The sequence below is a fragment of the Adiantum capillus-veneris genome, chromosome 30 (assembly GCF_014529385.1).
Source record: "Adiantum capillus-veneris isolate H3 chromosome 30, ASM1452938v2, whole genome shotgun sequence".
NCBI classification, from domain to species: domain Eukaryota; kingdom Viridiplantae; phylum Streptophyta; class Polypodiopsida; order Polypodiales; family Pteridaceae; genus Adiantum; species Adiantum capillus-veneris.
Window position 1 is genome coordinate 8,794,395 of NC_140960.1, and position 15,223 is coordinate 8,809,617.

Below are 15,223 nucleotides of genomic sequence, written 5' to 3' on the forward strand. Positions count from 1 at the left end.
GGAAAGGTTAGAGGCCTTTCTCTTTGGATTGGACCACTCGATCAAGTTTGATGTGGAGGCCGGTGATCCAAAGACATTGCAAGACGCTATACGCTTGGCTCAACTCCAAGAGATGAAGCACAACAAGGGTTAGCTCAAGACGCTTCAGGTAATGGTAACTTTTTCTCTCATGACTCGTCTAAGGACAAGAATTCTAATGGGAATGGTAACCATAAAAAGAACTCTCTCAGTTCTTCTTCTCAATTTAATTCTCCCTCTCAATCTCAATCTCAATCAAAGAGCGATAAATCTAAGGATAAGGGTAAAGGAAAATCTTATAAGCTTCAACTCACACTTGATGAAAAGATTGCTCAAGGAGTTTTAGGTGGTCAATTAAGTAGAGAAGAACAACCATTGTATGCAAAAGAATGTAGGTGTTTCCATTGTTCAGTCGTAGGTCACATGAAAAAGGAATGCCCTAAGAAAGAATCGAAAAGGAAACCTCTACGGCTTCATCTTCTGACTCTATCCCTTAAGTAAATATTGTGAGTAGGGTAGAGCCAGAAGCTAAGCAAGAGGGGACTTTCGAAGAGGATGAACTCATAAAATGTTATGGACATGTGAATGGTCAAAGGGTCATTGTGTTGTTTGATTCTAGAAGTTCTCTTGATGTCATCAGTGAATTTCTTGTGAAACGTGCATGTCTTCAGACTTCTCCCATCCCCACCCTCCCGTTGCAAGGTTTTTTAGAAGGCATGGATGCTTCAATCTCTCAAGAAGTTAATGATGTCAAATTAGTCATTTAACAAACTTAATTTACTTGTCGTTTTGTAGTCTCTAAACTTGCAGGATGTGACATTATTTTGGGCATTAAGTGATGTTTAAACCCATTGTTGATTGGGAGAAGTGTACATTTCTTATCAATGACAATGTGTCGCAGCCAGTCCTCATTCGAGGCAAGAGCGGCATTCCCTCTCTCCCTCTCATTTCTCATGTCCAGGCAAAAAGGGAGCTACGTCGAGGAGCCTAAGCGGCGGTCATCTATGTCAACCCCACATCACGGAACTTGGGTATTTGTGATAGGTATGGTGAGTTGTTTGAAAAGTTTGAGCACTTGTTTATCCAGGACGATCTCCCCGACGGAGTGTCACAAGGCAGGCACCATGCGCCAATAGAAAAGAATAGACAGAGAGACTTTTAGCACTTCAATAACAACTGAAGGGTATGCAACATCATCGGAGGGTATGCAACATCATTTGGATGCATTACATAACTTTGCCGAGGATACTGGATTGTTTGTAAACCTTGGTAAAACCAAGGTTATGGTGTTTAACACCGCACCACAGTGGATCAAGAGATCAACACCTACATTCACCTATGATCAGGAGACTGTGGAGTACACATATGTGTACACTTCTCTTGGGGTAGTCTTCACTAGGCCAAAGTTTTGAAGAGAGCAGCAAAGACTAGACTGACCAGAGCGTATGTGGCCTTGGGAGGATTGGAGAGGATGTGTTTGCTGGTTTCAGTTCCAAGAACCCCGAACAAAGCTCCTGGCTCTACCTTGGTAGCTTCAGCTATGCTCTATGGGGTTCAAGTTTGGGGACCTTCTATGGGTCAGGATGGGTGGAGAGGTATGGAGAGGCCCTTGGTTTCTATGATTTCTTGGCTGATTAGAGCCAAGGCCTCCGTGCCACACGAGATGATTAGAGTGGAGTTAGCAGCCCCCCCCTATGGAGATAGAGGTGCTTATCATATCAGTCTCCTTTATACATAGTTTATGGGATACTACCAGAGACAGATATGCCAGATTGGCCCCTGAGTCCTCCAAACAATTAGCTTTACTGGGAGACACATCATGCTCGTATGCACAGATATCATCATGGTGTCAGATACATGGCTCCAACGTGGACAGCTTGCCTCCCTTCCAGTACTCCCTTGATGCACCACCGTTGTCTCTTACACAGGTGGAGATTACTAGACTCATTCGCGAGGACCTGACCCAGTTGGTCACCAGGAGGACATGGTTAGAGCCGACACAGGAGGTGGGCACGAAGATGGCTTTCTATAGAGAGCATCTTCTCCAACTCACAAGGGATGGGTTTGTGATTTGACCCAGCTATATGGATGCACATCTATCTCATGGGTCACATTGTGCCATTGGTCAGATACGGACATCTTCACACCAGCTTGAGACTGAGACTAGTAGATTCAAAGGATACCAGCAGCTAACAGGATATGCCGCCTATGCCATACAGAGCCAGAGACGGAGATGTATATGTTAGTGCACAATGTATTACGAGATACGGCGTTGCTTCCACTATCTATTCAAAGAAGGCTTCAGACCCTTCTCAAGAGTCATGAGCTATTAGGACCAGAGATGTCTTGGATTGTATCTACTTGAGTTACACAAACACAGAGATAGCTTACTGAGGAGATCTAGAGAGGGACAATTCCAAAGACAGATTACCGATTTCTTCACACCAAACACTGGACAGATAGAGGAGCAGCCAGCTCATACTCACACCCGCGCTACTCTCATTGACCCAGCATTGGAGCTAGCGAGATTGAGACGCCCACGATTGAGGAGAGGAGCTTCACAGCATCGACGGAGACTACAACAAAGGATTCGAGCCATACTATCTCGACATCCAGAGTACAGATGAGGATGGATTCATCACCCATTGTATCTCTCTCTTGTATTGGGCACCCATTGTATCAGTGCTCACACATACCCCACACAGTTCCAGCTACTAACACTTCCAGATTCAATTTAGTCTCTCTTTTTTTGTACTTAGACATTGTATTAGATTCACCATTATGTAACAGATTGGTCTCATAGGTCATTTTGGCCTTCTGAAGATGTTAAGATATCGTTTCATCTCTCTCTCTCTCTCTCTCTCTCTCTCTCTCTCTCTCTCTCTCTCACACACACACACACACACACACACACACACACACACACACACACACACATGCGCGCGCGTATGTATATGTATCTACCTATCTATCTGATTTTTGGTCGAGGATCTCCCTCTCCCACTGTTTTTTGGTGTGCATTGTCACCTGTTGCTTTTTGGGGTGGCTGCTCCACCACCTCTGCCACATGGCAGTGCCATGACAGCACCTGCCATATCAGCATGCCTTGTCAACACTGTTGACAGTCCACCTGAGGACATTATTGTTGAAGATCGCACAAATTGTGGTGAATGATTATTTGTGAATTATAGATCTACCTGCATTCTTTTAGGTGCAGGTGTGGCGTACAAGTAACTAAGGTTTGCAACTCAAAAGTTTCCCTGCTGCATGCTGGTAAATTCAATTTACACATAAGAGAAATCTGCAAAGCTATGCTGTCTAGCTGGGTGGAAATAGCTGATAATTGGTATTTCTTTCTTTAGACTGTCTACTCATTGTCTGTTCATTCCATGCTCTGAGAGTTGTACCTTCCTGGGTTATTTGAATTGCCTTGGAGCCATAATAGTATGTTATGTTTTTAAGCGTCTGAAAACAACACACTTTTCATTCTTTGGTCTCAGGTTGCTCTGAAAGCGCTGATCGTGATTCATAGAGTTTTGAGGGAAGGCGACCCGACTTTTACGGAAGAGATCAGCAGCTATTCTCGCGGTCGAGCACATTTTCTTAATTTATCCAATTTCAAGGATGATTCAAGTCCCCTTGGTACAAATGCAAACATTTCTATTCTTAAATGCTTGGGTGGCACGTTTAGTAATGTTTTTGCTATGTATTGTTTTGCTGTTAAGCTTGGGACTATTCAGCTTGGGTTAGGACGTATGCCTTATTTTTGGAAGAGCGCTTGGAGTGTATGCGGACTTTAAGATATGATGTAGAAGCAGAAAGAGTCCAAGTAAGTTCAATTCTGGCTCAAAAGTTTCTTGTTGGCGTGTTATTTCTGTCAAAAACCGTCTAATTCATTAGCTTTTTTGTCATAAGAGGTGGTTGGTGTGGCTTCAGAAACTTATGTATTCAAATCAAGCGAAAGGCCTTGATTTCACAGATGTCTGCAACAGCATGAATTTTTTAACCAATATAATTAGATCGACCATCGTTTAAAGAGCTCAACAAAAAGCGCAGCAAAGAACCTTAGAATACAAGAAAACGCATTAGAATGTAACAGTTTGTGTTTGAGAGTGTAGATTGAGGATGACAGAGTCGACTCAAGAGTCGAGACTCGATACGGTGAAAACTTAAAACTGCAATTACAAGTTTCACACTTTCAATGGCCATATAACAAAATGAGAAAGCCAAAACATGGAGCACAATGGCACATGGTAAAAAAGTACGTGTCGCACAAGGGCTCTAGCAAAGGCCCAAGAACATAAATATGAGCAAGCCAAAAACCTGGGTCCTGGTAGAGTATAGACTTTAGAGACAAAATGCCCAGTGCCTACTAGAAGAGTCCAAAACATAAATAGAAGCCTAAGGGTGGACACTAGAAAGTAGAGGCTCAAGAGTCGACAGTATAGAATCTGGAGTCGGCGTTTGAAGGCAAGAATCTAGTTCTCACCAAAGCTGAATTCCTCAACATCAATGGAATCATCCTCATCATCAGAAGCCTCCTCCTCATCATCATCATCGTCGGGCTCATCATCATCAACAACAACAAAGCGACCAATTGGAATTGGCTCCATGACATCAAGTGCGCTCTGCAATGGCATCGTGAATCTCTTGCAAGGCAAGCAAGCACTCCTCATCTTTTTCTTTGTTGAGCATCTTCAATGTGAACTCGGTCCTCTCATAGCCACACTCCTTGACTCTGGAAATGAGCCTCAAGTTCGTAAGTGTAAACAAGCTTCTCCTATTCCTTCTCTTTGTGTGAATGAGAGAGAAGGTACTCCAATTTCTCACATGGAGAGGCACATGTCCCTTGAGATAGCACCTTAAGTGCAAGGTCCTGTAATGTAGGCATCAATTCATACCCGCTTGCATCCTCATTGGGCCATTTGGCAATGGGATGAGTGAATGACTTCCATTTAGCCTTATAAATTTCCAACTCATCAATAAGCTTATCTTGCATGGTCAAATCGCCCTTTATGTACCTGTCTAAAAAGGTCATCCAGCCTTCATGCACCTCTCTTTTATATCTTCCTCTTTTCCATGCCATACTGGATGCAACAAGTATCCCTCAGCTTGTAAAGGCGTGTGCATCATGTCCCATCTATCAATGCGTAGATCCATTATCTCTTCCATCCTTTGAGCATCAATACCTTGCAGGTTTCCGATTTTCTCAACCATGTGATTGGTAAGCTCATACACAAGCCCCATTGTGGCACCTTCCCTATTAGCCAATCGAAGAATATCTTCAAAATCAGCCTGGCCTCTTGCCACAAAGATGCTAGAGACCTCAAGTCCCTTTACACTCCTTGATGCCTTCATCCTTACAAACTTATCATCAATCATAAGCTTGCGTACACCTTGCATAAATCTCTCATCCAAGAGATTAGCCAACATAATGAAGTAGTACGCAAAGTGTGTGGTAGGTGGCTTGACCGAACCCTTCTTGCTAATGGCACAAAACAATGCGAACACAGTGGGCTTCTTTGCAATAAAGCTAACAACCATAGTAGCATTTTCAAGCACCTTCTCAATCCATCCAAGCTTGCCAATATCCTCAAACAAGAGGTCCAAACAATGGCATGTGCAACGAGTATATAAAGTGTTCTTCCACTCTCTTTCAACCATCTCGCGTGCACCAACACGATTGGATGCATTATTTATATATACCTGCACAACATGTGATAGGCCAACCTCAAGGATAACCTCCTTGAGATTCCCTAAAATAAACTCAAACGTCTATCTCCCCAGAGGTGTCTAAAGATTTCAAGAACACCGACCCATGAATATTGCATGCAAGGAAGTTATGATGAGTCACGTCTTGTGCCTGACCACCCATCACATACAATTGTGCATCCGCACACAGATGATCTCTGACTTTATAGCAAGGAAGTTATGACGAGTCTCTGTCTCGTGTGTGACCACCCATCACGTACAATTGTGCATCAGCACACCCATGATCTCTGACTTTATACATTTAACCTCATCATTTTACTCCGTAGTGCGCAATGCATTATAAGAGGGAGGCACATATGAGGGACCCACATTCCCAATTCCCTGTACTATCCCCAAAAAGAAAGGACTCCTCACTTTCCATTCCGGAATATCCTTTGCATAGAAAAACCTGCGTAACGCTCGGTCAGCTTGCTTACGTGCTTGCACGACAAAAGCCATAGCTAAAGCACCCCCTTGGGCAACCTTCATCTTCTTGCTTGAGGAGCCAGAATTAGATTTAGAAGATCCACTGGCATGCACACTTCCCTCAACATGAGCACTTTGTGATGCATCTCCTTGAGAGGCACCTCTTCCCAAATCATCAACCAATAAATCTATAAAGGCATTCCTGTCCAAACCATCACTTCTTGTATCTGCATGTAATGTCTCTTTGACTGACTGTGCACGTCCATTGTCCTTTCAGGAGAGGCTGAACTCGCTCCACATATTGCCACTCGAGAGGCTTGGGTCTACCCATCTGCAAACATGCACACACACATTTAGGGTTTACGTACACCTTGCATACACCAACATAGTACACACACGCACGCGGATAAACCCTAAATCCCATTGGAAATATGAATTTGGAACTCTCACGTTGGAAATTTGAAGGGCGAGTGTCGAGTTTCGATTTCCAAGCGACGGGCACAAGTGGCGTGAGGCTCGAGCCGGATCGCGATGGGGAAGGGGCCGGGGGGGTGGGAGTAGCTCACAAGTGGCGGTCGAGAGAGAGAGAGAGAGCTGATGTCTGCACTATGCAGCTCACAGCACCGCCCTTTGTATTGCTCAACAGTATTAAACCAGGTGTGGACAAAAATGGGCCTAAAAGAGGGCCTGTTTTTTTTTGCCACGTCAGAAACCCAGTTCCGGCGGACGCGTACGGAAGTCCAGTTTCCCAATCGGTTGTGCAGAAAAAAACTATGGAGGGGACCTGCTAAGCTCTTTGTGTGTTGAGGAGAAACCAGGATAATCACTGAGACCCATAGATAAAGCATCAGAGTTGAGTGGTAGTGGCCACTGATGCAGACTTCTTTTCCATATTTCTAAGTCAGTTTTATGAAGGGGGTATACCAGAGCTGCATCTTGTTCCCATCAAATGTTGTCATGTGCTCTTTGTGACCGAGTACTTGGTCTTGCAGATAAGTGCTAGTCTCTGTACCAATTAAGGTCCATAATGAAATTAGCAAAGAATCCATTAAGCTCCTTGTGACAAGCATTCTTGTAGCTGAAAAAGACAAATTATAGTTTTCCTAGAATGCCACTGGAGAGAAGCACTGGGCTTGTTGAAACAGGGGCCCCGCATGATATTTCTCATGAGATGCAAGTACGGACTTTCTCCTAGGGTGAGTGTTTACTGCATTGTAGATTGATGTCTGTATCCAAAAGTGATGCCCCGAAATCCCTGAGAGTCAACTCTTTCAATAACCTACCGAAAAACTCTAGTGTCCCAGCTGCCACGTCAACAGTCGTACAGTGCACGATTTAGGCTGCAATACCGGCAGCAATTTGCCGCGTTTTTGTGTGAATAACGCATCGGGAGAGACTTGCAGCAGCCCATCTTGAGATTCGGGAGAAGTATCAGCAGATTAAGGTTCCAGCAAGCAAATTTCAGCAAACATTCATGTTCAAGTTGTCATTCATTGAAGTAGTATGATAATAAGAAAATTCCAGCAGATTAAGGTTCCAGCAAGCAAATTGCAGAAAACATTCATGTTCAAGTTGTCATTCATTAAAGTATGGGACTGACAATCAATCCTTCGGAGTGGAAAGGACTAAGGTCCTTAGAATATATAGGAAAATTTTAGTATAGGATTGGTTTTTGCCATTCTTTCAGATATTATGAAAAAAAAATGGGAGAGAAAGCATGAACTTTCTCTTCCTGGTCTATGTGCTACTGGCCCATTTTCTAGGCCCCAACATTGTGTCAACAATTGTCTTTTTTCTCGATTATGTATATGTTTAATTTAAGTGATTGAATAGTGTAATTGGGCTTCTGTTCTGAGAGAGTACACCAGCAAAACTCTTCGAATGAAGCACCTCTTGGTTGATGTGGTGACAAGATCCAATACAAATGGATTTGGCCTTTGGGGTCACTCTGGCAGATCATTGCTTGGGAGCAGATTGCAGAATGACTCCCTGACATTTAAATCTGTGAACATCAATATAAACAGTACTGTGTGGGACGCCTGAGTTAAGAGGCTAGTGCATCTGGGAAGAGAACTACGCTCTATTATGTCTTGTTTCCAGCATTTTTTCAGTTCACTGTTGCAATTTTCAAGTTCAGTCGTGTGCTTGTTGTTGGTTCATTGCCTCTCCAGTGGCTTGCCGGTTTTTGCGGCATCAAAGCTTTACACAGTTATGTGGCCAACTCAGAAGTCTGAAGCTCCTGTATAGAGATGTGTGGTTTGTAAAATTAATAAAACTAATTTAGAATTGCCAGTCCTGGGCCTCTAGTAAGTTTCTGTGGTGGGGTTATTTCCAGGGTCATAGTAAAACAAGGGAGCTTGATACTGATGATATTTTGGAGCAGCTGCCAGCATTACAACAGCTTTTGTATCGTTTAGTAGGATGCCAGGTGAGGTGCATGGTCTGATGTACATAGTTTAAAGCATGGGATGTGAAGTTCAATTCCATACCTCAAATGTGTGCCCCTCGTTTTTTTTTGTAGCCAGAAGGAGCAGCAGGCAGAAATTATGTGATTCAGTACGCGCTTGCTTTGGTAAACTGCAGCCTCATTCATTGTTCAATTTTTGTTGTCAAAAAAGAAGTGCTTTTGAAGTTTTGCTGAGGTTCACTGTTAGTCTTTACTCAGGTATTGAAGGAGAGCTTTAAGCTGTATTGTGCAATAAATGATGGGATCATCAATTTATTAGACAAGGTATGAATGATTTTATCCATAGAATCCCTTAGAATTCCTTTATGCTTCTTGCTCTTTGAAAATTGACCTTTTAGTCTTGTACAGTTTTTTGAGATGCAGCGGCACGAGGCAATGAAGGCTTTAGATATTTATAGAAGGGCAGCACAGCAGGTTTTGACATTTTAAATTATTCTTTAGTTGCTCTGTTCTTCCTTTTTTTTAAAAACTGTTAATTGGTTTTGAGATTCATCACATTATGCAAAGGCAATATGTTTTGGCAGGCTGATAAGCTGTCTGAGTTTTATGAGGTATGCAAAAATCTGGAGCTAGCACGCAACTTCCAGTTTCCATCTCTTGCTCAGGTGTGGCTTTCTTTTTCATTTTTGAATGAGGACCTCAGGCGGTTGATTGAAGTCTCTGCACTAATTTGTGCTGCATTATGCCCCATCAGCCACCTCAATCGTTTCTTGCAACGATGGAGGATTATGTAAAGGATGCTCCTCGCCTCATGACAGTGCCAAAAGAGATTGGGGTAAGACCTATCACAAAGTCACAGCTTGCCTCATCATCAAGTGGTTCAAGCAGTTAATGAACTTCAACTTTCACTGTGTAGTATTACAATGATGAGGCTCCTATGACTCGGCTGCGTATCACATATTATGAAAAGGTAGATGAACGAGAATCCGAGCCCGAGGCTTCACCTGCATTTGCTTATCCTGATGTAGCTGTTGCTGACAATCTACCATCCACAGCAGCACCTGTCAAAGAGGATTCCAAATTCGATGACCATGATTTCTTGGCAAGCACTCGTCATCATTAATTACTTTTCGAGGATCAGTGCAGACAGTAGATACTGTTTAGCTAAGAATCAAGATTCTGACATGTATGATTTTCAGGGGCTTCGAGAAGTTCATCCAGATGCGTCTGCCTTGGAAGAGAGCAATGCCTTGGCTCTTGCTATTGTACCATCAGGTTTAAACTCAGAATAGGAGCACGACACTGCTCATGTTTTATTGCCTTTGTTTTCCCCGCCTGAACAAGTTTTTTGGCTGACAGGGTATACCTCAAATGGAAATGTAGTTCGTGATCCAATATCACCAGGAAGCACGGGCTGGGAGTTGGCATTAGTGACAAACCCAAGCAGTAATGACACAGCATTACAGAATAGCAAGCTGGTAGGAAGCGTTATTTCCCTTTGTAAAACTAGCTAACAGCTGTGTCTAAGAGGTCTGCACTTCCGTAAATTTTTGGTACCTCATGCTTGCAGGGTGGAGGATTTGATCAGCTTACCCTTGATAGCCTATATGAAGATGCACAGATGAGGCAAGCTGCTTATGCCTCGTCACCAAGTACATATGGAGGTGGTGCTTTGAATCCTTTCACTCCAGGCTTCAATATGCAAGATCCTTTTCTTGCATCGAGTGCAATTCCACCACCTCCAAGCGTGCAGCTGGCAGCAATGGCACAACAACAACAGATGATGATGGTACAGCAGCAACAAAACTTCCTGCAGCAGCAGCAACCAATGGGGGCTCAACCTTTGTCTAACCCGTTTATCACTCCCTATACTGTAAATAATCCTCATCAGCAATATCAGAATAATCCTTTTGGAAACCCAGGTTTACTGTAAAGATGTGCCGGATGTGCTTGCTCTCATACACAGAGCATCCCCATTGTTTACCGGGGGAGTGCCAAGCAGAATTTTACTAACAAGATTGAGTTGTTGAGGTCAGGTGCCCTTCTCATACATCAATGGCCTTTCTCCACGCTTGTATCATTTGTTTCATGAGTTTTTCACATTTATAACTGGTTTCATAAAGAAGTCATAAAACAAGAAGCCACAATAGCGATAACAGTCAATTTGTATTTTACAATGGTTTCTTCTTCGGTCTAGCCAAACTTAATATGAGCATGCATATATTATTGTAGTGCTGAGTGAGTAACATTTCTTGGCCTTTTCAAGCCATTATTTCAGTATTCTTACTTGTAACTCGTACTTTTGTACTGAGCAATTTCTTGCTTGGGATAAATTTGTTCGAGAAAGGATGAGATTCCTCGGATAGATCTTTAAGGTCTCTTGGGATAGTTTCCTACGACGTTAAAATTCTCTTCTTCTCGGGTGTGTGTGTGAGTGTGTGCTAATAGGAAGAGGAAAATGGTATAACCTTTCTATCACCCAAGTGTGTTAGAATGGTTATGCCATTTCCCTCTTGAATAACCCTCGTCGGATAGATCTTTAAGGTCTCTTGGGGTAGTTTCCTACGATGTTAAAATTCTCTTCTTCTTCTTCTTCTTCTTCTTCTCTCTCTCTCTCTCTCTCTCCCCCACACTTTGTCACTATACTTAGCTTGACCTAATGACCTGTTTAGACAGGACTATGGTTGCTTTTTCTTGCTCTAGTCTTATGATGACCCCAAAATTTACTAAGTCTCCTAGCCCATTTATATTTTTTGAAGTTGCATCTACCTGCTATTTGGCAGCTATTATTATTGCTTTTTTGACTTGATAGAATCAAGGAGAATTACCATAAGTCATCACTTGAATGTAACTGTGGTTTGATTTACAGTTGGCATCATTTTCACTAATAACTAATGGAATAATTCTCTTAGTAAGAATCTTCAGGTTTAATCACTCAGTATGGCTAAGTATGGGTATGGTAGTATGTTGGCATATGCTGGACATAATGACGGTGAGTTGTATTATCTTGTGGGTTTTTCCCTTAACCCTTTTCCTTGTCTCTGTGGCATGATTTGATGAAGTTGATAGTTACTCTATCTTGTAAGTAAGAAAAATATGGGACCCTTCCCCTTGGATAATAATTATTGCTTTACAATACGTGTATCATGAAAAAAAAGGGTTTTTTGGCTACCTCGTTTATGGTTTATTGCTGAAGTCTTAAAGCACCTTAAAAAGTTTGAACATACCTCGGAAGATCTGACTTGTTCTACTAATGACTATACCTTACGGGTATTTTTTGCTCTTAAGCCCTTGGTGGAAATTTGGGCCATGCTTGTATATTGTGGTACCTTTTAAGTTTGCATTTGTTGCTTCTGCTTCTTTACCTTCTTTAAATATTTTGATGTGAGATCCCTCACCTACTTATCAATGACTCCTTGGGAAGGTGTGGAAACCGAAACAACTACTAAAGCTGTAACTATCATAGTTTGGGATAAATAACTAGATTAGCTCTTGGCTCCCTATTATTATTTGGCTCCCTACTATTATTCTTAGTGGGTTCTCTTATTTACCAACTAGTTGTGGGGACTTTTTGGTTGGCACCTCTTATGGTGGGAACTCCCTCACCAACAACCTTAATTAAAGATGGGGTACAGAATACTGCATCCCCTTTCAATGAGCTCCCCTTCCCTCGTGCTAGACGCGGCTTCGACCCTCTACATCCGTGGCTTTGATTGCATAATTTTTGGTTGTGTAGCCCTCTACCTACTCTCCTCCCCTCCTTTCCCCTATGTCGACATCTAGTCTTGCTTACTGACTAACCTATTATTGTCTGTGTACCGTCGTCTCCTGCTTGCCAAGATATGGTGGGATTTTGTAATTGACTATTGTCAAGCTCAACACTACTATTGAATGGATGCTTCTACAGAGATACTGCTTATTTAAACAGGTGAGGGATTCTCTTCTCCCTCACTTAGCTTTGCTTCGTGTGTGTGTTCGCTTGAAAGAGAGTAAGGGCCGTGGGTAATATCGCCTATTGAGCAACTTGCTACCTCTCAGGTTTTTGCCTAACTACCTGTCGTTATTCACTCTGTTAAATTATTGAAATAAATCAAGGGTTAAACAAAAACAAGGGGGCCTTGATGGTTGTCATGAGTAATTTTCTTCTGCTGAAGGTGCCTGGGTGCCTGGAAATTAATGATTTTTTATGAGTGATTTCTTATGTTGTGCAAATATACTGGTAGGCTTTTTAAAAAAAATCATTAGTAAGAAGATTGCGATTCCCCCCTCTGCCGCTCCTTCGTCAGCTGCGCCTTAGCCCTCCTTCACAATTTGCGCCCTCGCCTACACCTGGCCACCTTCCCCATCTCTCTCTCGGCCTCCTCCCCTGCACCTTGCCCACCTTCCCCATCGCTGTATCTCTGCGCGAAGACCTCCCCTCCACTCATCTCCATTGGTCAAGGCCGGCTGAAGGTTCTCGACAAGGCGGGTGCAGGTCTTCTCAAGCATGCTAGCGCCCATCTGATGTAGCGACTAGCTGTTAAATTCAATGGAGGCTCATGCACAGTGCAGTTCCACTGCAGTTCCAGACGGTCTTAAAGTAAAATAACTATAGAGAAGAGAGAGAGTAGAATCTCCTTCAATTCTCCTTTACTGCCTTTTCCTAAATCATGGGCACATACTGGTGGTCTCTACTGTGGTTCAATTATGTTGCTCTGAATAAGTTTTTTGTGATGCTCTTTTTGGTTCCTGTCAAAATTGATTGGACTGTTGTAATTGATATTGTAATTATCCCTTATATCTGGGCAGATGGTAGTGGAGAAGCTCGATGCCACTCAGGTTCTGTTCTTATGGGTGTTGACTAAAGGAATTGTCGTAATTTATTGGGATAAATTGAACCGTTGTTATTAATCTGGGGAATGCCATGCTGGAACACTATGGGAATGCCACCCTTGACTTGTGTCCTATCCTTACACACACACACACACACACACACACACACACACACACACACAAGTAAAGCACATCTTGTTTACCTACTTAAGAGGTGGTTGCTCTGTGACCTTGGTATCACTTGGTGATGGCAATTCATAAGGTCAACCCTTTGTGACATTTTTAAGTCACCAATCTCCTCCTAACTCATTTCTGAATAATTGAACGTTTTAGGGTAGAGGGGCCAGTAAGGGTACACTTAAGGAAATCCAAGATGCTCCATCTGTGTGCTGCTCCATTTCGAGCATAGAAGGGTGCAGTGCATAGCCCACCGTGAGGCCTACGTGTAGCAAAAGGATCGGCACAATCGCCACTCAAACATCAAAGTTTAGCGCGTAGCTCTCGTTTTTGTGTAACAAAAAAAGCGAGAGAATAGGAGCACAACCCCGGGTGGGTAATGAGTCAAAGCGGCCACCGAGGCTCAAACTGGCGATCGAACGATAGTGATTTTACCTTACTTACACTAACCAATAAGTCTTCGGTCTGCTCGTGTACTACAATTGGTCCTCAAACCTAAAAAGTATTAGGGGTAGGATCATCCTATGATTGGACCCCGTACTATTACTGGCCCCTCTAACCTAGCAATCACTTTAAACTTGGTGGGTTTCTCGGGCAGGCCCCTACATTGTGATGCTTTGTTACTTCAAAAACCTCTACAAAATCACTCTATTGAGGAACTCTCTCTCATCGAATTTGTTTGGGTACCTTCTCTCCAAGCAAGCTAAATTGAGTGTTTACTAGGGATCCTACCCTTGATAAGCTTTCCTGACACTTGGGAGTGCATAATTTATTCCTCATTTGACTAATCTTTAATCTTGAGATGAGTTGTGCCTTATGTCGGCTTTGGACAGCTGAATATCTCCTTGAATGGTGTGGTTCTCTTTTACTTGCAACTTTTATGGGGTTGCACCCTTAAAAAGCTCTATCTATATTATATTCGTAATGGAAGCCACCCCTTGGGCTTCCTTGGGCCACATGGCTATCTAGCTACCTTGGCATTTTGACTTGGCAATGATTGTTGGTGGTGGGGCACCGGGGGGTCATTCTTTGGGACCTGCTCTCCTCACATTCACTTTGCATGTTGGTGACGTCACGTTCTCCTACTCTCAATCGTCAAATTCCTTCCCTTGTAATAAGTATTGCTCGATGTTGCTCACTCTTGAAGAGTTTACCATTACATGCTAGTGATTTTGAATGGTTTACAAGGTGAATGATGCCTCTTGCTCTTGATGGGGTTCCCACACATAGGAAGGTATGTTTGGCTTAAACTTGAATCAGTTTTCCATGCATTACCTTGTAGCCCTACCTTGTCCTTTGGCTTATAGGACCTATTGGATAGAAGGGGCGACTAACAACACCCTAACATGCATAAGGCTTGCATTAGAGGTGAAGTTTGGCCTGGCTTTTATCCCCATTACCTATTCAAGGTTTTATCCCCATTCCCTATTTAAGGTGAGGGACATCTTCCGTCACTAAGCTTACTATAACTGGGTAAAACTGTTTTGGTCCGCAATACATGGAGAATGTGAAAGGTTTTGTTCTCTCTCTTCCAATTGAGTACTTGAGAGAGGGTGTATTTGAAAAAATATGGCGATCCATTGTTGGTTTTTTTGGTTGAGTTTCCCTTACTCATGGAGGTTGTGGATATGA

The 15,223-nt window shown here is 42.8% G+C and overlaps 1 protein-coding gene across 1 annotated transcript in view; it reads left to right on the plus strand.

Annotated features, from left to right (window-relative positions):
* The window catches only part of LOC147417516 (ENTH/ANTH/VHS superfamily protein), a 39,409-nt gene extending 28,576 nt beyond the window's left edge, over positions 1 to 10,833 (plus strand). The window contains exons 4-15 of the mRNA XM_086506549.1: positions 3,519 to 3,660; positions 3,744 to 3,847; positions 8,531 to 8,623; positions 8,717 to 8,767; positions 8,861 to 8,926; positions 9,011 to 9,076; positions 9,187 to 9,267; positions 9,357 to 9,437; positions 9,519 to 9,704; positions 9,802 to 9,877; positions 9,962 to 10,080; positions 10,173 to 10,833. Coding sequence (XP_086362675.1) covers positions 3,519 to 3,660; positions 3,744 to 3,847; positions 8,531 to 8,623; positions 8,717 to 8,767; positions 8,861 to 8,926; positions 9,011 to 9,076; positions 9,187 to 9,267; positions 9,357 to 9,437; positions 9,519 to 9,704; positions 9,802 to 9,877; positions 9,962 to 10,080; positions 10,173 to 10,535 — 1,428 coding nt within the window. The 3' untranslated portion in view covers positions 10,536 to 10,833. The remainder of the gene's footprint in view (positions 1 to 3,518; positions 3,661 to 3,743; positions 3,848 to 8,530; positions 8,624 to 8,716; positions 8,768 to 8,860; positions 8,927 to 9,010; positions 9,077 to 9,186; positions 9,268 to 9,356; positions 9,438 to 9,518; positions 9,705 to 9,801; positions 9,878 to 9,961; positions 10,081 to 10,172) is intronic.
* Positions 10,834 to 15,223: the final 4,390 nt, after the last annotated feature.